The sequence below is a fragment of the Nerophis ophidion genome, linkage group LG25 (assembly GCF_033978795.1).
Source record: "Nerophis ophidion isolate RoL-2023_Sa linkage group LG25, RoL_Noph_v1.0, whole genome shotgun sequence".
Taxonomy (NCBI): Eukaryota; Metazoa; Chordata; class Actinopteri; order Syngnathiformes; family Syngnathidae; genus Nerophis; species Nerophis ophidion.
In genome coordinates, this window is record NC_084635.1 from 202,393 (window position 1) to 228,512 (window position 26,120).

The 26,120-nt window shown below is 41.2% G+C and overlaps 1 protein-coding gene across 2 annotated transcripts in view; it reads left to right on the forward strand.

Annotated features, from left to right (window-relative positions):
* LOC133542817 (uncharacterized) overlaps window positions 1-25,676 on the forward strand; it is a 62,120-nt gene extending 36,444 nt beyond the window's left edge. Inside the window, exons 3-4 of one of the 2 annotated variants that reach the window (XM_061887006.1) lie at window positions 17,123-17,180; window positions 24,286-25,676. In XM_061887006.1, the coding sequence (XP_061742990.1) occupies window positions 17,123-17,180; window positions 24,286-24,813 (586 nt within the window). In that variant the 3' untranslated portion in view covers window positions 24,814-25,676. The remainder of the gene's footprint in view (window positions 1-17,122; window positions 17,181-24,285) is intronic. The other variant, XM_061887007.1, reaches the window with a different exon arrangement.
* Window positions 25,677-26,120: the final 444 nt, after the last annotated feature.

The window sequence follows — 26,120 nt, forward strand, 5'->3', positions numbered from 1 at the left end:
TAAATCAAACGTGAGTGCAATCACAATATAGTAACACTCGAAATAGTGCAAAGCAATAATATATCAATAACTCCATCCATCCATCATCTTCCGCTTATCCGAGGTCGGGTCGCGGGGGCAGCAGCCTAAGCAGGGAAGCCCAGACTTCCCTCTCCCCAGCCACTTCGTTTAGCTCTTCCCGGGGGATCCCGAGGCGTTCTCAGGCCAACCGGGAGACATAGTCTTCCCAACGTGTCCTGGGTCTTCCCCGTGGCCTCCTACAGGTTGGACGTGCCCTAAACACCTCCCTAGGGAGGCGTTCGGGTGGCATCCTGACCAGATGCCCAGGCCACCTCATCTGGCTCCTCTCGATGTAGAGCAGCAGCGGCTTTACTTTGAGTTCCTCCCGGATGGCAGAGCTTCTCACCCTATCTCTAAGGGAGAGCCCCGCCACACGGCGGAGGAAACTCATTTCGGCCGCTTGTACCCGTGATCTTATCCTTTCGGTCATGACCCAAAGCTCATGACCATAGGTGAGGATGGGAACGTAGATCGACCAGTAAATTGAGAGCTTTGCCTTCCGGCTCAGCTCCTTCTTCACCACAACGGATCGATACAACGTCCGCATTACTGAAGACGCCGCACCGATCCGCCTGTCGAGCTCACGATCCACTCTTCCCCCACTCGTGAACAAGACTCCAAGGTACTTGAACTCCTCCACTTGGGGCAGGGTCTCCTCCCCAACCCGGAGATGGCATTCCACCCTTTTCCGGGCGAGAACCATGGACTAGGAGGTGCTGATTCTCATTCTGGTCGCTTCACACTCGGCTGCGAACCGATCCAGCGAGAGCTGAAGATCCCGGTCAGATGAAGCCATCAGGACCACATCATCTGCAAAAAGCAGGGACCTAATCCTGCGGTTACCAAACCGGAACCCCTCAACTCCTTGACTGCGCCTAGAAATTCTGTCCATAAAAGTTATGAACAGAATCGGTGACAAAGGACAGCCTTGGCGGAGTCCAACCCTCACTGGAAATGTGTTCGACTTACTGCCGGCAATAACTCAACGTTGCTCAAACGATAATGTCACACAACACACAAAATAAACATGTAAAGCTCACTTTATTAAGTTATTCCTAATCCACGAACCCCTCAAATTCTTCTTCTTCAGTGTTCGAATCAAACAGTTGGGCGAATACGGTATTCAACATGTCTCGTCGAAGTCGTCATTAAACGAGTCAGTGTCGCTGCTGTTAATGTTAAATTCTCTCGCTGCTGCTCTATTCCCGTCTTCTACTGTGTGACTGATCGCCTTGAGTTAAAACTCGGCACGCCTCCCGCAGTCATATATCCCAGCATGCACCGCGCACTTCTTCTTCTACGGGGGAGAATAAAGTAGACGGCTGATTACCGTAGTTGCGAGACCTGTTGTGGCACGTTTAGTTCGGACTTAAAGTTTTTTATGGGGCGGCTTAGCTCGGTTGGTAGAGTGGCCGTGCTAGCAACTTGAGGGTTGCAGGTTCGATTCCCGCTTGAGCCATCCTAGTTACTGCCGTTGTGTCCTTGGGCAAGACACTTTACCCACCTGCTCCCAGTGCCACCCACACTGGTTTAAATGTAACTTAGATATTGGGTTTCACTATGTAAAGCGCTTTGAGTCACTTGAGAAAAGCGCTATATAAATATAATTCACATCACACACAAGAAGGATTCGTGGATGAGGAATAACTTAAAATGAGCTTTGCATGTTTATTTTGTGTGTTGTGTTGTGTGAATATTAACGTTTGAGCAACGTTGAGTTATTGATATATTGTTATCGCTTTGCAGGCTTCACGGTGGCAGAGGGGTTAGTGCGTCTGCCTCACAATACGAAGGTCCTGCAGTCCTGGGTTCAAATCCAGGCTCGGGATCTTTCTGTGTGGAGTTTGCATGTTCTCCCCGTGAATGCGTGGGTTCCCTCCGGGTACTCCGGCTTCCTCCCACTTCCAAAGACATGCACCTGGGGATAGGTTGATTGGCAACACTAAATTGGCCCTAGTGTGTGAATGTGAGTGTGAATGTTGTCTGTCTATCTGTGTTGGCTCTGCGATGAGGTGGCGACTTGTCCAGGGTGTACCCCGCCTTCCGCCCGATTGTAGCTGAGATAGGCACCAGTACCCCCCCGACCCCAAAAGGGAATAAGCGGTAGAAAATGGATGGGATGGATGTTATCGCTTTGCGCTATTTCCAGACGTTGTTCATGGAGTCTGTGTCGCTGCTGTCTAGCAGTTCAGTCACAGTTCCTGCTTTCCTGAAATCATGTCTCTCAATAGGAGCCATTTTGGGGTCTTTACATAAACACACAAATGGAAATGAAACGGCACGGCCTGGCGCAGTCATATATCCCAACATGCACCTACGGGGGAAAATGAAATCGGCGGCTGCTTACCGTAGTTGTGAGACCTGTTGTGGCTCAATATTGGTCCATATATAAGGTGCTCCGGATTATAAGGGGTACTGTCAGTTTTGAGAACATTTTTGGTTTTTAGGTGCGCCTTATAGTGCGGAAAATAGGGTAATTTTATTGACATTTTACTAACTATTTTTCATTCTCATCGCAATACAGAGCAAAGTGCGTCCCTTTTTTAGGCTCACTACCAGCTGGGATTGTGTTTGTTTTAAGAGACGGTTGGCAACACTTTGTCGTAGTTTACAAAACGTTTGCTCGGATTATGTAAACACAGTACACGCCGCTTTGTCAGTAAAATGTTTTTGAATGCAAGCCGTAGTGTTTGTGTACGCAGACCGGGTGGAGGTGGCGTGTGTTATATAAGAAGGATTGCTGGCAGGATCCGCGTAATCCTGCAGGATCTGCTTTGGGTTGAGCACTAAAGCATGTTGTGTGTGAGACTCGGCGGAAGGGGAAACCTGAACACTTTCTTGACCTGCTGCCAAACAAACACAACCCGTGTCTGTTTGTGGTTGAGGACCGAGATATTCCCAGAGTAAATATCCGCCTACCTAAGCAGCAGTTATGTGCACTGACCTTCATGCCAGGTGAGGCATTGATGCATTTGGAGGTTTGGGCGGGTTTTTATGTTTAATTCACAAGCTGATAATGACATTAAACGGGGATGTTTTTCCATCCATCTATCCATTTTCTACTGCTTATTTCCTTTTGGGGTCGCGGGGGGCGCTGGTGCCTATCTCAGCTACAATCGGCCGGAAGGAGGGGTACACCATGGACAAGCCGCCACCTCATCGCAGGGCCAACACAGATAGACAGACAACATTCACACACTAGGGCCAATTTAGTGTTGCCAATCAACCTATCCCCAGGTGCATGTCTTTGGAAGTGGGAGGAAGCCGGAGTACCCGGAGGGAACCCACGCTGTTTTTTTTTGTTTTTTTTGCAATACTTAGTTCTAAATCAAGGGTCGGCAACCTTTACCACTCAAAGAGCCGTTTTGACCCGTTTCACAAAGTAAAGAAAACAATGGGAGCCACATAACTCTTTTTAAATTTATAATGAAATAATACTGCATAGAGTTTTTTTTTGTTTTTTTGGCTTTGTGTTATGTATAAACCAGGGGTCTCCGACACGCAGCCTGCACCTTAATATGAAAATTTTATGTTAGTGCGGCCCGCAAGTTTTATATGAATGCCGCTTGACAGCGTCACACCTGCCAACCGTCCCAATTTTCCTGGGAGACTCCCGAATTTCAGAGTAACTATTATTTACAACATACGCTGGTGTTCACTTAATACAATGATTTGCAAATCCTTTTCAATCCATATTCAATTAAATGCACTACAAAGACAAGATATTTGATGTTAAAATTCATAAATTTTTTTTTTTTTTTTTTGCAAAAGAAACTTAGATTTTCATGGCTGCAACACGTGCCAAAGTAGTTGGGAAAGGGCATGTTCACCACTGTGTTACATCACCTTTTCTTTTAACAACACTCAATAAACGTTTGGGAACTGAGGAAACTACCTGTTGAAGCTTTGAAAGTGGAATTCTTTCCCATTCTTGTTTTATGTAGAGCTTCAGTCGTTCAACAGTCCGGGGTCTCCGCTGTTGTATTTTATGCTTCATAATGCGCCACACATTTTCGATGGGAGACAGGTCTGGACTGCAGGCGGGCAAGAAAAGTACCCACACTCTTTTTTTACGAAGCCACGCTGTTGTAACACGTGCTGAATGTGGCTTGGCATTGTCTTGCTGAAATAAGTAGGGGCCTCCATGAAAAAGATGGCGCTTAGATGACAGCATATGTTGTTCCAAAACCTGTATGTACCTTTCAGCATTAATTGTGCCTTCACAGATGTGTAAGTTACCCATACCTTGGGCACTAATGCACCCCCATACCATCACAGATGGTGGCTTTTAAAATTTGTGTCGATAACCATCTGGATGGTTTGCTTCCCCTTTGGTCCGGATGACATGTCGAATATTTCCAAAAACAATTTGAAATGTGGACTCGTCAGACCACAGAACACTTTTCCACTTTGCATCAGTCCATCTTAGATGATCCCCGGCAGCGTTTCTGATTGTTGTTGATAAATGGCTTTTGCTTTGAATAGTAGAGCTTTAACTTGCACTTACAGATGTAGCGACAAACTGTATTTAGTGACATTGGTTTTCTGAAGTGTTCCTGAGCCCATGTGGTGATATCCTTTAGAGATTGATTTCGGTTTTTGATACAGTGCCGTCTGAGGGATCGAAGGTCACGGTCATTCAATGTTGGTTTCCGGCCATGCCGCTTACGTGGATTGATTCCTCCAGATTCTCTGAACCTTTTGATGATACTATGGACCGTAGATGTTGAAATCCCTAAATTTCTTGCAATTGCACTTTGAGAAACGTTGTTCTTAAAGGGGACCTAAGCAAGCGTCAATATATACCTTGATGTTGCATAAAAAAGACCATGTATTTTTTTAACCGATTTCCGAACTCTAAATGGGTGAATTTTGGCAAATTAAACGCCTTTCTGTTTATCAGTCTTTTAGCGATGACGTCAGAACGTGACATCACCGAGGTAACACACCCGCCATATTCATTTTCACATTACAACACCGAGTCTCAGCTCTGTTATTTTCCGTTTTTTCGACTATTTTTTGGAACCTTGGAGACATCATGCCTTGTCGGTGTGTTGTCGGAGGGTGTAACAACACTAACAGGGAGGAGGGATTCAAGTTGCACCACTGGCAAGAAATCTGCCGCCAGACCCCCATTGAATGTACCAGAGTGTCTTCACATTTGACCGGCGATGCTAAGACAGACATGGCACAGAGATGTATGGATAACCTGCAGATGCATTTGCAACGATTTAGTCAACGAAATCACAAAGGTGAGTTTTGTTGATGTTGTTGACTTATGTGCTAATCAGACATATTTATTCACGGCATGACTGCCAGGTAATTGATGCTAACATGCTACGCTAATCGATGCTAACATGTTATTTACGCTAGCTGTATGTGCATTTGAAACTAGATACCCACATTTAATGCAAAACAAACACTTACCAATCGATGGATTTAAGTTGCTCTAGTGTCACAAGATGCGAAAGTCCTGATCGTTTGGTCCGCACATTTTACCGGCGATGCTAATAAGGCAGCCATGCTATGGGCCACTTCATTAAGTGCACCCACGCTATGGCCGAATAGCGTCAATAGCTATTGGCTCAATAGCTTCAGTTTCTTCTTCAATTTCGTTTTCGCTATCTGCCACCATACTCCAACCATCTGTTTCAATACATGCGTAATCTGTTGAATCGCTTAAGCCGCTGAAATCTGAGTCTGAATCTGAGCTAATGTCGCTATATCTTGCTGTGGTAACCGCCATGTTGTTTGTATTGGCGGCCCTGTATGACGTCACAGGGAAATGGATAGTGCTTTAGAAGATAGCGAAAATAAGGCACTTTAAAGCTTTATTTAGGGATATTCCGTGACCGGTAAAATTTTGAAAAAAACTTCCAAAAATACAACAAGCCATCTGGGAACTGATTTTTATTGTTTTTAACCCTTTTGAAATTGTGATAATGTTTCCCTTTAAACTGTTTGACTATTTGCTCACCCAATTGTGGACAAAGGGGTGTACCTCGCTCATCCTTTCTTTTGAAAGACTGAACATTTTTTGGGAAGCTGTTTTTATACCCAATCATGCCACCCACCTGTACCCAATTAGCCTGCATTCCTGTGGGATGTTCCAAATAAGCGTTTGATGAGCATTCCTCAACTTTATCAGTATTTATTGCCACCTTTCCTCTTTCCTAACTTCTTTGTCACATGTTGCTGGCATCAAATTCTAAAGTTAATGATTATTTGCCCCCCAAAAAAAATGTTTATCAGTTTGAACATCAAATATGTTGTCTTTGTAGCATATTCAACTGAATATGGGTTGAAAATGATTTGCAAATTATTGTATTGCATTTATATTTACATCTAACACAATTTCCCAACTCATATGCAAATGGGGTTTGCACATGTACAGCAACAATCTTATCAGTCACGTTAGATTGGTAGAATAAATTGTATTCATTTAAATTTATTGCTCCCTTTAATTTCTGCAAATTGTGAGTCTTCTCCACTCCTCTCCGTGCTAATTTCAACTCCTTCACTTATTTTGATGGACTGAGTGGGAGTCCGCAGCTACACCTGCCACCAGTGGGAAGTGTTCTCTTTCTAATTTAAGATTCAATTTAGGAGCCTTAGAGTTTGGTAATTAGGTTGAGTATTGAGCCGCACAGCCTGAGGCACTGAGTGTGTGCATGACAGCGCTTTGATGCTTTCAAGGGTGCAGGCCGCTTGGTTTGGTTTGAAACATTCTGTGGCAGATGTTCTTGTCATCTCCGTGCACTCCCATGCTGCACGCTGCAAGAAATTATATAGCTTTCACATCAGCTAATTGATTTACGGCATATTTAACAACGTCTTTGTGATTTGGGGGCTGCATTGGGCTAAAATAATTTGGCTGGGGTCCAAACACTTCTACATGTATGACATATATGTAATTGATATAGTAGATGTGTAAGTAATGTAATTGGATATTAAGAGTATGTCAAAGTTTGACTCCTACCTTGTTTACTTCCATGATGACCTTCTTAAAGTTTTGTAATCAATCAGAAATATCAAGAAGCTAAAATGTGCCAAACATGGATTCATGTGGAGAGAGTGTTTTGACATTTTACCCATCATGCTCTGGAATGGATTTAAATGGATGTAATTTTGACATTTTTTATGGTTTTTCAACGTTTTTCATAATCACCGTAATGTTCAGTGAACAAGTTATGTGTGACTGTTTGCGTGTTGCATTTTTTTTTTCACCATGACTAAGGAAGGTTGTTTGGATTGTGTCATATAAATAAATGCTGTGCTATTAATTCAAGTACTTTTGAGTGTCATTAATCTGATTTACTCACAAGGTGGCACCTAATACTATATATAAGTAATTGGAAAAAGTTTGACTCCTACCTTGTTTACTTCCATGAAGACCTTCTTAATGTTTTGTAATCAATCAGAAATATCAAGCAGCTAAAATATGCCACACATGGATACGAGTGGAGAGAGTGTTTTGACATTTTTGTCCCATGATGCACTGGAATGGATTTAAATAGGTGTAATTTTGACACCAGTTCAATCAATTCCTTTGTCATTGTCATAAATAACACTTAAGTCATACATAAGTGTTATTTATGACAATGACAATAAAGGAATCGATTGATTGATTGATTGATTGACATCTGTTATGGTGTTTTGACGTTTTTAATAATAGACATAATGTTCAGTGAACAAGTTGTGTGACTGTGTGTGTTAAGCCTTGTGTTAGTTGCATTTTTTTTACACCATGACTAGGGAAGGTTGTTTGGATTGTGCCATACAAATAAATGATGTGCTAGTAGATTTAAGTACTTTTGAGGGTCATTGATCTGATTTACTCAAATTGTCCACAAGAATAAAGCAAATGCTATATATAGTATTTTGCAAGTAATACAGTTGGATATTAAGAGTATTGTGTGGAGAGAGTATTTTAAAATTTTTCCCATCAGGCTCTCAAATGGATTTAAATGGGTGTAATTTTGAAAAATGTTTATGGTGTTTCGACTTTTTAAAATATAACCATAATGTTCAGTGAGCAAGTTGTGTTATGTGTGACTATGTGTGTTAAACTTTGTCCATCTATCCATTACTGGAGCCTATCTCAGCTGCATTCGGGCGGTAGGCGGGGTACACCCTGGACAAGTCGCCACCTCATCACAGGGCCAACACAGATAAACAGACTACGGTCAATTTAGTGCTGCCAATCAACCTATCCCCAGGTGCATATCTTTGGGGGTGGGAGGAAACCGGATTACCTGGAGGGAACCCACACAGTCACTAGGAAAACATGCAAACTTCACACAGAAAGACCATGGGGATCGAACCCAGGACCCTCGTTAAACTTTGTGTTAGTTGCTTCTTTTTTTTTTGCACCATGACTAGGGAAGGTTGTTTGAATTGTGCCATATAAGTAAAAGCTGTGCTATCAGATTCAAGTATTTTTGAGGGTCATTGATCTTATTTACTCACATTGTCCACAAGATGGAAACAAAAATGTATCATTTAAAGACTACCTGCAATGCTTTGTGAACTCATAATGTCTCAAGGGCCGCAGTTTGGACACCCCTGGTCTAGCCCATTAAGTCCTTAATAAAGGACATCTTCAACAGCTTAAATCTGGTCAAAATGCTGGTCCTTTCAGAGTAGTGCAGTTGTTGTTCTGCACCAGCAGTATTTATTAAGACCATGTTCAAGAGCGAAACAGATGGAAGGTGAGAGCGGCGAGCCGCGCAGGCTGTCCCCACAGTTCCGCCTGTGTTTTTAATAATCACTTGGTCTTCCCCACCTTGGAGTGCACAGCTACTGTGGAGACTATTTATAGGCAGCAGCAGGCGGAGGCAACAAGAGCAGCGTGCATGAGTACTTTGGTCACAACATGAAAACGTGATTATGCAGGCGAGGGTGCAGGGGGAAGAGTTACTAGACAGGAATAAACCACAGGAAGTAAGTAATTGTTAGTGTGGTTTCACAGAGTGTGGTCTCAGGACCACATTATTTCCTACACCGAGTTCCAATTTGCAAGGTATGAGGTTGTGTTTTAGTTGATTGGTCAGTGGCTGAACATGATGACAAATATACGTAACTTACACAGAACTCTCTAGAAAGGATGTAAGGGAGGCAAAGAAGAGCCAATTGGTGATGTGACGTATGCGAACGAATCTCTCTGTCATGTTTTGTGGTCACGTTCTGTTTTGTTTTGGATTCATTGGGCACTCTTGTTTGTTTTGTCACCATGCCAACCAATCAGTTCACCTGTCCTCACGACTCACGCACCTGATTCATTTAAACTCACACACCTGTTTTCAAGCACCACAGCACGACTTAAGCCTGCAGTTGCCAGGCAGTCAGCCTGGCGACACCACCGTCTTCACACCCTTGCTATCTATGCCGATGATTCATGCCCATATCTCGTTTTTAAGTAAGTTATCGCTATTCATGCCATAGAGTTAGTAAGTTTTGTTTTATGTTCATAGTTCTCCCATTGTGCGAGTTTTAGTTTTCATAGACAGGTTTTGAACCTCCACTGAGAGCGCCTTTTGTTCATACCCTTTTGTTTTTGTAATATTTTTTAGTTAAGATTAAAGATGTCATTACCTTCACGTCGTGTCCGGTCCAGTCGCTTTGCACCACGGGAAAACAAACCTCACCACAGTCCAAGTCTTGACACTCTCCTTTTGAACGTCTCTTTCGAGTGAGCGATTTACAGCTGTGAGTTTGTTTATTTATGCACATGTAGATGCAGCGTTACCCGATGAGTCATAGTTAAAAGAAACGAAACAACTTTTGGACTCACTTTTTAGTTTTTTAGTTTTTTTTATGTATTCATTTCATAATTGGATTTAGTTTTTTAGTTTATTATTCTGAAGTAGTCGGATAATCCTACACACGATGGCTTGTACAATGTTTTATTTTTTTATTATTTCCTACTAAAACTGTACAGTATACCATTATTAGTATAGTACCGTGATAATAATGAGTCATATTCGGTACTATACCGTATCTGAAAAGTACCGGTCCGTCAAAATGGCAGCACACATAAGAAATACGTATGCCTGGTCAATAAATGACGCTAGCAAGCACCCGTAAGCAGGCAACACCAAAACTTTGATGTTTGATTGAGAATATAGAACACTACACTCAGCACTCGATAATCCGTCAAAATTCTTTATTACGATTTTGGTAAGCTATAAATCGGCACATATATCCCCAGAAATAGAATATATGTTGTCTCGATCGTGCTTCCCTATATAAACTTGAAAAGATGGTACAAAATATAGTTGTGTGCTGCATTTTCCACAACATAGTAAAAGACTACAGCCTGGAGCACACAGATGTGCGGTAAATTAATTTTCTCTATGGTGACAGCTGGTAGTAAATAGGGCGGTCTGCAACACTGTTGTTATCAATTGCAAACATAGTCTTAGTTGATCCCACTAATAGAACACAGATTTATACTTTTCACAAGTTAAAGTACTAATTATGTCTCTGTGCGATATAAAAAATGACTACATCGTGATATTCGGGTATACGTTCTCACGCAGTTGCTTTTACCTGCTGGCATTACACTACAGGCAGGCTCTTCCCACTCTTTGCTGTGTCTCCTTCTCACAGACAGCAAGTGCACCTCCTTACATACGTTTCAGCATTAATGGTGCCTTCACAGATGTGTAAGTTACCCATGCCTTGGGCACTAATACACCCCCATACCATCACAGATGCTGGTTTTTGAACTTTGCGCCTATAACAATCCGGATGATTCTTTTCCTCTTTGTTCCGGAGGACACCACGTCCACAGTTTCCAAACAATATTTGAAATGTCGACTCGTCAGACCACAGAACACCTTTCCACTTTGCATCAGTCCATCTTAGATGAGCTCGGGCCCAGCGACGCCAGCGGCGTGCCTTGGTGTTGTTGATAAATGGGTTTTGCTTTGCATAGCAGAGTTTTAACTTGGACTTACAGATGTTGCAACCGACTGTAGTTACTGACAGTGGTTGTATGAAGTGTTGCTGAGCCCATGTGGTGATATCCTTTACACACTGATGTCTGTTTTTGATGCAGTACCACCTGAGGGATCAAAGGTCCTTAATATCATCGCTTACGTGCAGTGATTTCTCCAGATTCTCTGAACCTTTTGATGATTTTACGGACCGTAGATGGTAAAATCCCTAAATTCCTTGCAATAGCTCGTTGAGAAATGTTGTTCTAAAACTGTTCGACAATTTGCTTACAAATTGATGACCGTCACCCCGTCCTTGTTTGTGAATTAGTTAGCATTTCATGGAAGCTGCTTTTTACCCAATCATGGCACCCATCTGTTCCCAATTACCCTGCACACCTTGGGATGTTCCAAATAAGTGTTTGATGAACATTTCTCTGCCACCTTTCCCAACTTCTTTATCACGTGTTGCTGGCATCAAATTCTAAAGTTAATGATTATTTGCAAACAAAAAAAAAACGTTTATCAGCTTGAACATTAAATATGTTGTCTTTGTAGCATATTCAACTGAATATGGGTTGAAAATGATTTGCAAATCATTGTATTCTGCTTATATTTACATCTAACACAATTTCCCAACTCATATGGAAACAGGGTTAGTACAGTTTTGGTCAATTGACTTAGTTGTGATTTCCCTCTCTGCATGACAGTTTAAAATGAGCATACTGTATATTAATGCAGTATGAACAAGAATGTAGACACATAGAATCATCATACTGCTGTGATTATATGCATCAAGTGTTCATTCAAGGCTAAGGCAAAATATCGAGATATTTATAGTGTATCGCGATATGGCCTGAAAATATTGAGATATTAAAAAAAGGCCATATCACCCAGCTCTAGTCCCAATGATTGTCTCACACACACTAGGTGTGCTGAAAATTGTCCTCTGCATTAGCACTTGTTGTTTGAGATCTTCACGGGGAAGAGGGGTGATGTCCAGCTGGCAGTGCTGTCACAGCTGTACTGTCATGTTTTAAACAGCTGCCTGATCATCATGCTGCTCTTTGACACTTGAGTCTCAGACACTTCATCATCCCTTAAAGGAAGTGACTCAAGGAGGGCTTCATTACCGACTTATTTTTAAACACTTCCTATATCCTCCTGAGAGACACTGTTTATTTGAGCAAACATGTAGGAAGAGATTCAGTGGGGCAAAAAAAGTATTTAGTCAGCAACCGATTGTGCAAGTTCTCCCACTTAAAATGATGACAGAGGTCTGTAATTTTCATCATAGGTACACTTCAACTGTGAGAGACAGAATGGGGAAAAAAAATCCAGGAATTCACATTGTAGGAATTTTAAAGAATTTATTTGTAAATTATGGTGGAAAATAAGTATTTTGTCAACCATTCAAAGCTCTCACTGATGGAAGGAGGTTTTGGCTCAAAATCTCACGATACATGGCCCCATTCATTCTTTCCTTAACACAGATCAATCGTCCTGTACCCTTAGCAGAAAAACAGCCCCAAAGCATGATGTTTCCACCCCCATGCTTCACAGTAGATATGGTGTTCTTGTAATGCAACTCAGTATTCTTCTTCTTCCAAACACGACAAGTTGAGTTTATACCAAAAAGTTCTATTTTGGTTTCATCTGACCACATGACATTCTCCCAATCCTCTGCTGTATCATCCATGTATCCATTTTGGTATAAACTCAACTCAGCGTGTTTGGAGGAAGAAGAATACTGAGTTTCATCCCAAGAACACCAAACCTACTGTGAAGCATGGGGGTGGAAACATCATGCTTTGGGGCTGTTTTTCTGCTAAGGGGACAGGACGATTGATCCGTGTTAAGGAAAGAATGAATGGGGCCATGTATCGTGAGATTTCGAGCCAGAACCTCTTTCCATCAGTGAGAGCTTTGAATGGTTGATCAAATACATATTTTCCACCATAATTTACAAATAAATTCTTTAAAATTCCTACAACGTGAATTCCTGAAATTTTTTCACATTCTGTCTCTCACAGTTGAAGTGTACCTATGATGAAAATTACAGACCTCTGTCATCATTTTAAGTGGGAGAACTTGCACAATAGGTGGCTGACTAAATACTTTTTTGCCCCACTGTATATCATCAGACCTAAAGGCGAAACTTATTTTCTTGCACCTTTTCAGTATTAAACGATAAACTGGGGAAAGCTGCCCTTTTTCCGGATATTATTTTGTACCTGCACTGACATCTTCTCCACTCTGACCCAGCAATAGAACAGAGAGAAACTCACCAAAAAACTGTGGCTCAGGGTCAAGGGTCACACTCTTCTTTTTTTACCCGTGGGAGGGAAGGTGACGGACAGGCAGGGCTGAACTTCAAGACACTGTCGTGAATACAAAAAAGGGTCACGGTTCAAGGAGAATACTAATGTGCTGTTGTGGTATCATGCTGAATCATCAAACAGCCTAGCAGGGACAAAGCTTATAAGGGGATTTGTGTTTGCTCTATAGCACCATTTTGTTTTTGTTTTTTTTACTGCGTTTCACCTAGCCAGTATGTCCTACAGGACGGATTGACCTTTTCAGTAATTTCAAAACCCAAAACCAGTCAAGTTGGCACGCTGTGTAAATCGTAAATAAAAACAGAATACAATGATTTCCAAGTCCTTTTCAACCTATATTCAATTGAATAGACTGCAAAGACAAGATACTTAACGTTCAAAATGGAAAACGTTGTTATTTTTTTGCGAATATTAGGTCAGTTGTAATTTGATGCCTGCAACATGTTTCAAAAAAGCTGTCACAAGTGGCAAAAAACGACTGAGAAAGTTGAGGAATGCTCATCAAACACGTATTTGGGACATCCCACAGGTTAACAGGCTAATTGGGAACAAATCGGTGCCATGATTAGGTATAAAACCAGCTGCCCTGAAATGTAAACAAGGATGGGGCGAGGGTCACCACTTTGTGAAAAATCGTAAAAGAGTTAAAGAACAACACTTCTCAACGAGCTACTGCAAGGAATTTAGGGATTTCGCCATCTACGCTCTGTAATACCATCAAAAGGTTCAGAGAATCTGGAGAAATCACTGCACGTAAGCAGCAAGGCTGAAAACCAACATTGAATGCCCATGACCTTCGATCCCTCAGGCGGTACCGCATCAAAAAGTGACATCAGTGTGTAAAGGATATCACCACACTTCAGAATACCACTGTCAGTAATTACAGATGGTAGCTACATCTGTAAGTGCAATTTAAAACTCAACTACGCAAAGCGAAAGCCATTCATCAACAACACCCACGAACGCCCCTGTCTTCGCTGAGCCCGAGCTCATCTAAGATGGACTGATGCAAAGTGGAAAAGTGTTCTGTGGTCTAAGAGTCCACATTTAAAATTGCGTTTGGAACCTGTGGACGTTGTTTCCTCCGGAACAAAGTGGAAAAGAACCATCTGGATTGTTATAGGCGCAAAGTTGAAAAGCCAGCATCTGTGATGGTATGGGGGTGTATTAGTACCCAAGGCACGGGTAGCTTACACATCTGTGAAGGCACCATTAATGCTGAAAGGTACATACAGGTTTTGGAGAAACATATGTTGCCATCCAAGCAACGTCTTTTTCATGGACGCCCCTGCTTATTTCAGCAAGACAATGCCAAGCCACGTGTTACAACAGTGTGGCTTCATATAAAAAGAGTGCGGGTACTGGACTGGCCTGCCTGTAGTCCAGACCTGTCTCCCATTGAAAATGTGTGGCGCATTATGAAGCGTCAATTACAACAAAGGAGACCCCGGACTTTTGAACAACTTAAACTGTACATCAAGCAAGAACGGAAAATAATTCCTCCTGAAAAGCTTCTAAAATTGGTTTCCTCAGTTCCCAAACATTTACTGAGTGGTGTTTAAAGGAAAGGCCATGTAACACGGTGGTAAAAAAAAAAAAAATACCCCCACCAACATTTTTGCAATGTGTTGCAGCCATTAAATTCTAAGTTAATGATTATTTGGGGGGAAAAAAAAAAAGTTTCTCAGTTTGAACATTAAAAATCTTGTCTTTGCAGTCTATTCAATCGAATATAAGTTGAAAAGGATTTGCAAATCATTGCATTCTGTTTTTATATACGATTTACACAACATGCCAACATCACTGGTTTGCAGTTTTGTACTTCTAATAATACCCCATTAATTTAAAAAAAATCATAATTTAAAGTATTTTTCCTTTTTTTTTTTTTTTTTTTTGTTGCTCATTGTTGTAAACTCCACTAAATCATCATAAGTAAAAGGCTTCTGCAAGGCAGTGTCCAAAATAAGGCAGTAATAAAGAATAAACCTGCGTTATTTAATGGACTTTCCCTTGCACTCTGTGAGCAGTCACACGATATAACCCCGCAGAGGGGCTGGATCCATAAACACCGCGCCACCATCCAGTGTTTTCCGCTGCACACACACACTCGGTTAGATTCAGCAGGACAAAAAAGGAAGTCATTTTCCATTTTAGTTGTTTTTTTCCACCTGCAATTTTCATTTTGCTTGTTTAATTCCCTCTTGTTAACATTTCCCTTCAAGGGCTGATTATACAGTATTGCATGTGCAATGGATGGAGGTATCCCGCTGTGACATCTGTCGCACTATTTCAATACCGCAACACCCCCCCCCCCCCCCATAGGGTTCTATGATGTTTATGCATGTTCATGTTTTGTGACAATAAAAATCAACACCACGGGTGATCCACCGTTGTTGCCACGGTTTGTGTGCACAGGCTTAATATCAGTCTCTGATTTGGCTGGGTGTGACAGCTTGCACCTGCAGCCTGCACACACTAATGATTAGCTTGTCGTGTGGAGGCATGCCCACAATGCAACGCTCACGTTAGACACACACACACACACACACACACACAAACACACATGTAAACAAGGGCTAACCGCACTATTTGCCAGGCTGCCGATATAGCACTCTAATAGACCACAAATAACCATGTTCACGTACAGCAGGGGTCACCAACCTTTTTGAAACCAAGAGCTACTTCTTGGGTACTGATTAATGCGAAGGGCTACCAGTTTGATACACACTTAAAAAAATTGCCAGAAATAGCCAATTTACCTTTAATAAATAAATCTATATGTATATATATTTTTATATTTATATATAAATCTATATATAAATATATATATATTTTAAAAATGGGTATTTCTGTCTGTCATTCCGTCGTACATTTTTTTTCCTTTTACGGGAGGTTTTTTGTAGAGAATAAATGACGAAAAAAAAACCTTAATTGAATGGTTTAAAAGAGGAGAAAAGAGGAAAAAAAATTACATTTTGAAACATAGTTAATCTTCAATTTCGACTCTTTAAAATTCAAAATTCAACCGAAAAAAAAAGAAAAGAAAAACTAGCTATTTTGAATCTTTTTGAAAAAAATAATTTATGGAAGATCATTAGTAATTTTTCCTGATTAAGATTAATTTTTGAATTTTGATGACATGTTTTAAATAGGTTAAAGTCCAATCTGCATTTTGTTAGAATATTTAACAAATTGGACCAAGCTATATTTCTAACAAACATTTTAAAAATAAATTCAAAAGACTTCAAAATAAGAGTTAAATTTGATTCTAAAGATTTTCTAGATTTGCCAGAATATTTTTTTTAAATTTTAATCATTATAAGTTTGAAGAAATATTTCACAAATATTCTTCGTTGAAAAAACAGAAACTAAAATGAAGAATTAAATTAAAATGTATTTATTATTCTTGACAAGAAAAAAAAAAAATTTACTTGAACATTGATTTAAATTGTCAGGAAAGAAGAGGAAGGAATTGAAAAGGTAAAAAGGTATATGTGTTTGAAAATCTTAAAATAATTTTTAAGGTTGTATTTTTTCTCTAAAATTGTCTTTCTGAAAGTTATAAGAAGCAAAGTAAAAAAATAAATGAATTTATTTAAACAAGTGAAGACCAAGTTTTTAAAATATTTTTTTGGATTTTCAAATTCTATTTGAGTTTTGTCTCTCTTAGAATTAAAAATATCGAGCAGACCCCTGACGTACAGTCTATCTGTTGATTTTGTGATGAGTTTTACAGCTGCAGAAAATCCAATAATAAATCAGCCTTTTGTTGTTCCTTGCCAGGTTTCAGCTGATTGAAGAGCTGTCTTATGAAGATGTGAAAAAATGTTACCGTGGCTCGGTGAGTTTCATCCCCTTGTTTGTGTTTTCTCTGAGTGTGTGTGTGTGTGTGTGTGTGTGTGTGTGTGTGTGTGTGTGTGTGTGTGTGTGTGTTCCTCCCTTAATTAGAACTTGCTGTATTCCCCCATTTTGCTCAGCCTGGGTAATACTCAAACACAAAACAAAACAAACAGCTCCACAAATGTCAATATAAGGAGAGCAAAGCGAGTCACCATGATTACTTTAAATATTTTCATCAAATGTGTGCCCGATTGACTTTCTTTATACTGTTTACAGACACTAATACACGGGTTCCCAAACTGATCCGGTCCGCCAGTGTCCAAAATCCGACCCGCAAGAAGTCCCAAGTAAAAAAAATAATTAAATTGTTAAATTAAAAAAAGTTGTTTTAATTCATTTATTTTTTTTGTATTTTTTAAAATTTAAATCTGTTCTTTTTAATCCATTTTCTACCGCTTGTTACTCTCGGTGTCTCATAGCCGCTTAAGCAAATTTTATGGTCTAAAAATGCATTTTCCCATCGATAAAGAGACATCATCGTGCTCAGAATATATATATATATATATATATATATATATATATATATATATATATATATATATATATATATATATATATATATATATATATACACAGTCATGGTCAAAAGTTTAAATACACTTGTAAAGAACATAATGTCATGGCTGTCTTGAGTTTCCAATCATTATTTTATAAATATTTTTTTGTGATAGAGTGATTGGAGCACATACTTGTTGGTCACAAAAAACATTCATGAAGTTTGGTTCTTTTTGGATTTTATTATGGGTCTACTGAAAATGTGACCAAATCTGCTGGGTCAAAAGTATACATACAGCAATGTTCATAGAATAGAATAGAATAGAGTTTTATTGTCATTATTGCAATGAACAGGTTCAAAGAACAACGAAATTGGAGCAGCTCCTCCTAAGGTGCATATACAATATGGTAGTATAAATAGTAAAAAAAAGATAGAGATGACAGATGTATCTATGTATATGTATCCACACAGATGCATATCTGCATGCATATTAATATATATACACACATACATAAAACATTATTGCACATTGTAGTCCGAAAAAATAGAAAAACCATCCATCCATCCATTTTCTACCGCTTATTCCCTTTCGGGGTCACGGGGGGCGCTGGCGCCTATCTCAGCTACAATCGGGCGGAAGGCAGGGTACCCTGGACAAGTCGCCACCTCATCGCAGGGCCAACACAGATAGACAGACAACATTCACACTCACATTCATAAACTAGGGCCAATTTAGTGTTGCCAATCAACCTATCCTCAGGTGCATGTCTTTGGAAGTGGGAGGAAGCCGGAGTACCCGGAGGGAACCCACGCATTCACGGGGAGAACATGCAAACTCCACACAGAAAGATCCCGAGCCTGGATTTGAACCCAGGACTGCAGGACCTTCGTATTGTGAGGCAGACGCACTAACCCCTCTGCCACCGTGAAAATAGGAAAACATTTAAACATTACACATGAGGACATGATGGACATATTGTGCTCACTCAGTGCCTGTTTAATGCTACTATGGCTCTTGGGTAAAAGCTATTTTTTAGTCTATTGGTGCTCGCTTTTAGCACCCTGTAGCGTCTGCCTGAGGGTAGCAGTTCCAGGTGGCTGTGCCCGGGGTGGAATGGGTCTTTCAGGATGCTCTGTGCTTTCCTGAGACAGCGGGAGCTGTACAGGTCAGCCAGGGGGGGGAGGGGGCATCCGATTAACTTCTGGGCGGTCTTTATGACTCTCTGGAGCGCCGTTCTCTCTGCGGCCGTGCAGCTGCTGAACCACACGCAGATGCAGTAGGTCAGGATGCTCTCAATGGAGCACCGGTAGAAGGACACCAGCAGTTCCTGTGAGAGGTGGTTGTTCCTGAGTATTCTCAGGAAGTGCAGTCTCTGGTGTGCCTTCTTGATGGTAGCCGTGGTGTTGGTGCTCCAGGATAGGTCGTCGGCCAGGTGGACTCCCAGGGAGCGGAAGTCGGAGACCCTCTCCACACAGTCACCACTGATGATCAGGGGCAGGATGTCCGTTTTTTTCCTCCTGAAGTCTATGACCAGCTCCTTGGTCTTGGAGGTGTTCAGGGCCAGGTTGTTGACTTTGCACCAATCCGACAGCTTCTCCACCTCATCCCAATATGCAGCCTCGTCTCCCTCCGAGATGAGCCCCACTACGGTGGTGTCATCCGCAAATTTGATGATGGAGTTGCTGGAGTGGGCAGGTGTGCAGTCGTGTGTGTAGATGGAGTAGAGAAGGGGGCTCAGCACGCAGCCTTGTGGAGAGCCGGTACTGAGGTGCAGGCTTGATGACATGTGGCGACCCAACTGCACCCTCTGGGGGCGGTTGGATAAGAAGTCCTTAATCCACATGCAGATGGAGTTCGAGAGACCCAGGTCTGACAGTTTGGACACCAGTCTATCAGGAATAATGGTGTTAAATGCCGAACTATAATCCACAAAAAGCAGCCGCACGTAGCTCCCCCCCGTCTCCAGGTGACCCAGGGAGGAGTGTAGGGCTGTGGCGATGGCGTCCTCTGTGGACCTGTTGGCTCTGTAGGCAAACTGGTGTGGGTCGAGCTCAGGAGGGAGGACTGAGGTGATATGGGTCCGTACCAGCTTCTCGAAGCACTTCATAGCTATAGATGTAAGTGCAACTGGACGGTAGTCATTCAGACATCTGACAGAGTAAAGTGCCCTCTTTGGGGATTGTAAAAGAGATCCATCTGGATTCATCAACTTAATTCTAAACACATCTTCACAAAAAAAGAAATCTTTAACATCAATATTTATGGAACATGTCCACAAAAAATCCAGCTGTCAACACTGAATATTGCCTTGTTGCATTTCTTTTCACAGTTTATGAACTTACATTCATGTTGAAGTATTATTCAATAAATATATTTATAAAGGATTTTTGAATTGTTGCTATTTTTAGAATATTTAAAAAAAAATCTCACGTACCCCTTGGCTTACCTTCAAGTACCCCCAGGGGTATGCGTACCCCCATTTGAGAACCACTGTTCTAGCATGATGATGACCACCAAACACATGTCAAAAGTGGTAAAAGAATGGCTAAATCTGACAATGCTGAAGAAAAAAGTCCATGTCAGAAAACCAACACATTTGGCTGAACTGCACCAATTTTGTCAAGAAGAGTGGTCAAAAATTCTACCAGAAGCTTGTGGATGGCTACCAAAAGCGTCTTATTGCAGTGAAACTTGCCAAGGGACATGTAACCAAATATTAACATTGCTGTATGTTAGGGGTGTCCAAGTGCGGCCCGGGGGCCATTTGCGGCCCGCAGGTAATTTTTTAACGGCCCCACGGCACATTTTAAAAATACGATTGAAAAATGTTTAAAACGTAAAAAGTGATACAAAGGAGCAAACGGGTGAAATGTAACAATAAATGTTGCAATGTTTACTCTAATAACACAAAGCTGCCATGCAGGCTGTTTCTTTCTTTAAGAAATAATAATGAATCAAAATCAATGTCATTTTGAATTATTGACCTATTCAAGGCTCCAATTACGTCACGTTAAATTTTCCACTTTGAGATATTTTTTGGGGGGAAAATGTTGCATATTTTGTCTTTGCCATATAAAAAACTGAGCTGTTTTTTAAAGAAGGGCCTAAAATGAAGGAACAAAAAACATAAACAACAATAAAACATATAATTGACGGATAGATCTGAAGTTGATCTCAAAATTATTGTGTTAAAATTAGACAGTAAAAAAACTGTATAATTTATTTTCTAACACTTTAATGAGTAGGACCCTTTTGGATCCCCAATATTTTAGTGTGATTTGTTTTTTAATCTCATTGCTCTAAAAATAATAATTAATTCAAATCAATGGTGTTATGAATTATTGAACTTTTTAATGCTCCAATTATTATATGATCTAAAATATTCCAGTTAAAAAAAAATATTGCATATTTTTTTGTGTGACAAAAAGAGCATACTACTTAAATTTTTAAAATCATTATATTGACAGATAAACCTAATGTTGATATAGAGATTTATAACTTGAATAATAATAAAAAAATATTACTGAATAATTAAACATTTTTTATATTTTTTTTTTACCAAAACCCTTTGGCGTTCCTGAGATCAAGCCTGAGTGGAGGCTGAAATTTATATTTTTTTATACATATATTGTATTGTTTTTTTAAAATGAAAAATATAAAATGGTCCCCGCTTGCTTTGATTTTTCAGTGTGCGGCCCTCAGTGGATAAAGTTTGGACACCCCTGCTGTATGTATACTTTTGACCCAGCAGATGTGGTCATATTTTCAGTAGACCCATAAAAAATTCATAAAAGAACCAAACTTCATGAATGTTTTGTGACCAACAAGTATGTGCTCCAACCACTTGATCACACAAAAAATAAGAGTTGTAGAAATTATGGGAAACTCAAGACAGCCATGACATTCAATACCATGAACCGATTTACGTGGACCCCGACTTAAACAAGTGAAGTGAAGTAAATTATATTTATATAGCGCTTTTCTCTAGTGACTCAAAGCGCTTTTACATAGTGGAACCCAATATCTAAGTTAAATTTAAACCAGTGTGGGTGGCACTGAGAGCATTTAGTTAAAGTGCCTTGCCCAAGGACACAACGGCAGTGACTAGGATGGCGGAAGCGGGGATTGAACCTGGAACCCTCAAGTTGCTGGCACGGTCACTCTACCAACCGAGCTATATAAATTCAAAAATATAGTAACAAGTTGAAAATGTACTCGGGTGTTACCATTTAGTGGTCAATTATATGGAATATGTACTGTACTGTGCAATCTACTAATATAAGTTTCAATCAATCAAAACATTATAGTCTTTACACGTGTATGTAAACTTTTGATCACGACTGTATGTTAGCGGTATAAACCATACTTGCCAACCTTGAGACCTCCGATTTCGGGAGGTGGGGGTGGGGGGCGTGGTTAAGAGGGGAGGAGTATATTTACATCTACAATACACCAACTCGAGTATTTCATATATATTTCATACATATATATATATATGAAATACTTTAATTTCAGTGAATTCTAGCTATATCTATTTATTTTATTTTATATATAAATAAAATAAATAGTTGAATTTCAGACGGCATCTATCAAATACACGGTAATAAAAACACAGTTGTTCTACTAACTGTACTGTGCTTGCTGGTTACTAAAAAAACAAAAACAACACTTACCTTTCACTATTTGAGTAACCTTTGTTCTGCCATTTGGGTACTGGCGAGAGTCACTTGCCGTCAGGTGCGCAACACCACGTAAATCGTTGGCCAATCAAAAAGCAACCCCATATAACGCCATAGCCAACATTCACCAGGAGATGGCAACAGACAACATAGAATCACTCTATTACAGACGGCGTCGCCATGGCTGTAACTTCCTCCTTCTTCTGCTTCGTCTCCTTGTGTGTGCAGTTTTTTATTAGAATCCGTAGATGTTGTAACGTGTTTGGGCAGGCAAGCTGTGTATATAGTGGGAAAGCGGACGTGAAAACAGGCTGTCCCCACTCAGGTCCGCATGGAGCTGGAGGGGGCGTGGCCTCCAGCTCCGGCTAAATTTCGGGAGATTTTTGGGAGCAAATTTCTTCCGGGAGGTTTTCGGGAGAGGCGCTGAATTTCGGGAGTCTCCCGGAAAATCCGGGAGGGTTGGCAAGTATGGTATAAACCAGGGGTGCCCACACCTTTTCTGCAGGCGAGCTACTTTTCAATTGACCAACTTGAGGGGATCTACCTCATTTATATATATCATTTATATTTATTTATTTATGAAAGAGACATTTTTGTAAACAAGTTAAATGTGTTTAATGATAATACAAGCATGTGTAACACATATAGATGTCTTTCTTTCACGAAGACAAGAATATAAATTGGTGTATTACCTGATTCTGATGACTTGCATTGATTGGAATCAGACAGTAATGATGATAACGCCCACATTTTCAAATGGAGGAGAAAAAAAGTTGTCCTTTCTGTACAATACCACATGAAAGTGGTTGGTTTTTGGCATCTAATTCATCCAGCTTCCATACACTTTACAAGAAAAACATTGGCGGCAAATTCCATAGCTTGCTTGATTGACATTCACGGCACCCGAGGGTCTTGTGAGATGACGCTGGCTGCTGCCAGTTCATTATTATGAGAAAATGACAGAGAGGAAGGCGAGAAACACTTTTTATTTCAACAGACTTTCGCGCCGTCCCTTCCGTCAAAACTCTAAAGGCCGACTGCACATTTCCTATCTTCACAATAAAAGCCCTGCTTCATGCTGCCTGCGCTAACAAAATAAGAGTCTCGGAAAGCTGGCGTGCACAAGTGATGTGCACGCCAGCTTTCTGAGGGATCGCTTGTGCACGCCAGTTTTCCGAGACTCTGTATTTAGTTAGCGCAGACAGCATGAGGCAGGGCTTTTATTGTGAAGATAGGAAATGTGCAGTCGGCTTTTAGAGTTTTGACGGAAGGTACGGCGCGAGAGTCTGTTGAAATAAAAAGTGTTTTTCGCCTTCCTCTCGGTCATATTTTAATAATAATGATCTTGCAGCAGCCAGCGTCATCTCACAAGACCCTCCGGTACCGTGAATGTCCTTTAAGTGACGTCTTGGTGAAGATTGATGATCACAAATTTTTAGGTCTATTTTTTTTTAAAGCCTGGCTGGAGATCGACTGACACACCCCCCGCGGTCGACTGGTAGCTCGCGATCGACGTAATGGGCACCCCTGGTATAAACCGACGTAATAAGTCAGTGTGGGATAAATTCAATAACTCCATATCAGTGTAGAAAGGAGCAGCCTCGCGCTAATAATAGAAGTGAGCCAGTCAAAGTAGAGAAGGACAACACAGACACGGAGAGAGAGAGTTTGAGTGGGGAGGGTGTGTTTCCAGCTTTGACTGGTGAAGGTGTGTGAAGAGTCGAGTCACCAAAGTAGTTTTAGAGACAGAGCAGCTCGACCCGAGGATGGTTGCGTTCCCGTAGTCGTGTGTGTTTCCAGTCAGTAGCCAGGTGTGTGTTTTCTGCCGACCGGACCCCGTCACCTGTACTGACCCGCTCCAGGGCAACAGTGTGTGTCTTGCAGCGACTTGTTTCAGGCCATGGATGAGTGTGTGTGTGTGTACGGCGCCAACGTGCTGAGCCTGGTGCAGAGCTCGCCGCCTTTGCGGGAGAGGGTGGTGTCGGCGGTGAGCCGGGTTGGAGCGGCCGGCGGCTGGAGAGGGGGCGCCAGCGCCGGTTCTGGCGGCGTGCGGGCCAAGGAGCTGCTCATGACTCTGCCCTGTCCCTCTGCACAGACTGTCAGCAAGTACAACTCGCAGTACCACAAACTGTTCCAGTGTGTGCCCAAGGATGAGCTCCTCATGAAAGGTAACACTCTAACCTTGTCATACATGTTGCGTCCTAGCTCATCATCACAAAGGTCATCTAAATCGCCAGCCATACTCTATTTTTGTATTTTTCCTGATTGTCATCAATCATCATATCCAGTAGAACAGTGTTTTTCAACCACTGTGAGATACAGTCCAGTGTACACCTACAGTGGGGCAAAAAAGTATTTAGTCAGCCACCGATTGTGCAAGTTCTCCCACTTAAAATGATGACAAAGGTCTGTAATTTTCATCATAGGTACACTTCAACTGTGAGAGACAGAATGTGGAAAAAAAAATCCAGGAATTCACACTGTAGGAATTTTAATGAATTTATTTGTAAATTATGGTGGAAAATAAGTATTTGGTCAACCATTCAAAGCTCTCACTGATGGAAGGAGGTTTTGGCTTAAAATCTCACGATACATGGCCCCATTCATTCTTTCCTTAACACGGATCAATCGTCCTGTCCCCTTAGCAGAAAAACAGCCCCAAAGCATGATGTTTCCACCCCCATGCTTCACAGTAGGTATGGTGTTCTTGGGATGCAACTCAGTATTCTTCTTCGTCCAAACACGACAAGTTGAGTTTATACCAAAATGGATACATGGAGCGCTGGGACGGAGAGGCTTTGCGGTGTCTTGGCTGGGTGAGCAGGTGTCGGACACCTCAGTCTCCTTGGACGTATCCTCGCTCATCCATGCGGACTGGACACTGGCCGAGAGTGGAGTCGGCTGTCTTGGTTGCTTTGTTGGGTCTGCTCCTGTCTCTGGCCATCCTCCCTCCACCCCAGCGGACGATGGCGTGGAACACCGCAGAGGCCACCACAGTGGATATGTTTCTTTTACTTTTTATTCATAGCTGTATGTAGAAGTGTCTGGTTGTATCTGCTGCTTTAATGTCTTTAATGTCCTATGTGTTCTTTGATGTTTCCCTCTTACACACATGTAAGAGGGATGTGTACTATGGCTATGAGTTGTTGTTTTTGTCCGTTGGCCTCAGTCTGCACCCCCTCTCCAGGGCCCAGGCTAAGACCGATTTTTTTAATTTTATTTTAATCTTCTATTTTTTTCTCCCCCCCTTGTTTACCTGTATCTCATCTTTTTTTTGTAAGGGGCGCTGGAAGCCGGCAGACCCGTCAGCGATACTGTTCTGTCTCCCTTTAATGTTTGTCTGATCTTGAATGGGATTGTGCTGAAAATTTTAATTTTCCTGAAGGAACTCTCCTGACGGAATAAATACAGTACCATCTAATCTAATCTAATCTAATGGATGATAAAGCAGAGGATGTGGAGAATGTCATGTGGTCAGATGAAACTAAGATAGAACTTTTTGGTATAAACTCAACTCGTCCTGTTTGGAGGAAGAAGTCTTATTATCACACCAAGACTTAGTTGCACTTTTTGCTCTTTTACTTCTTGTCTTCCACTCCTATTTTGGTGACTTTTTCTCTTTTTTCTGTATTTTCCTGTAGCAGTTTCATGTCTTCCTTTGAGCGATATTACCAGCATCTACTTTGTTTTAGCAATCAAGAATAT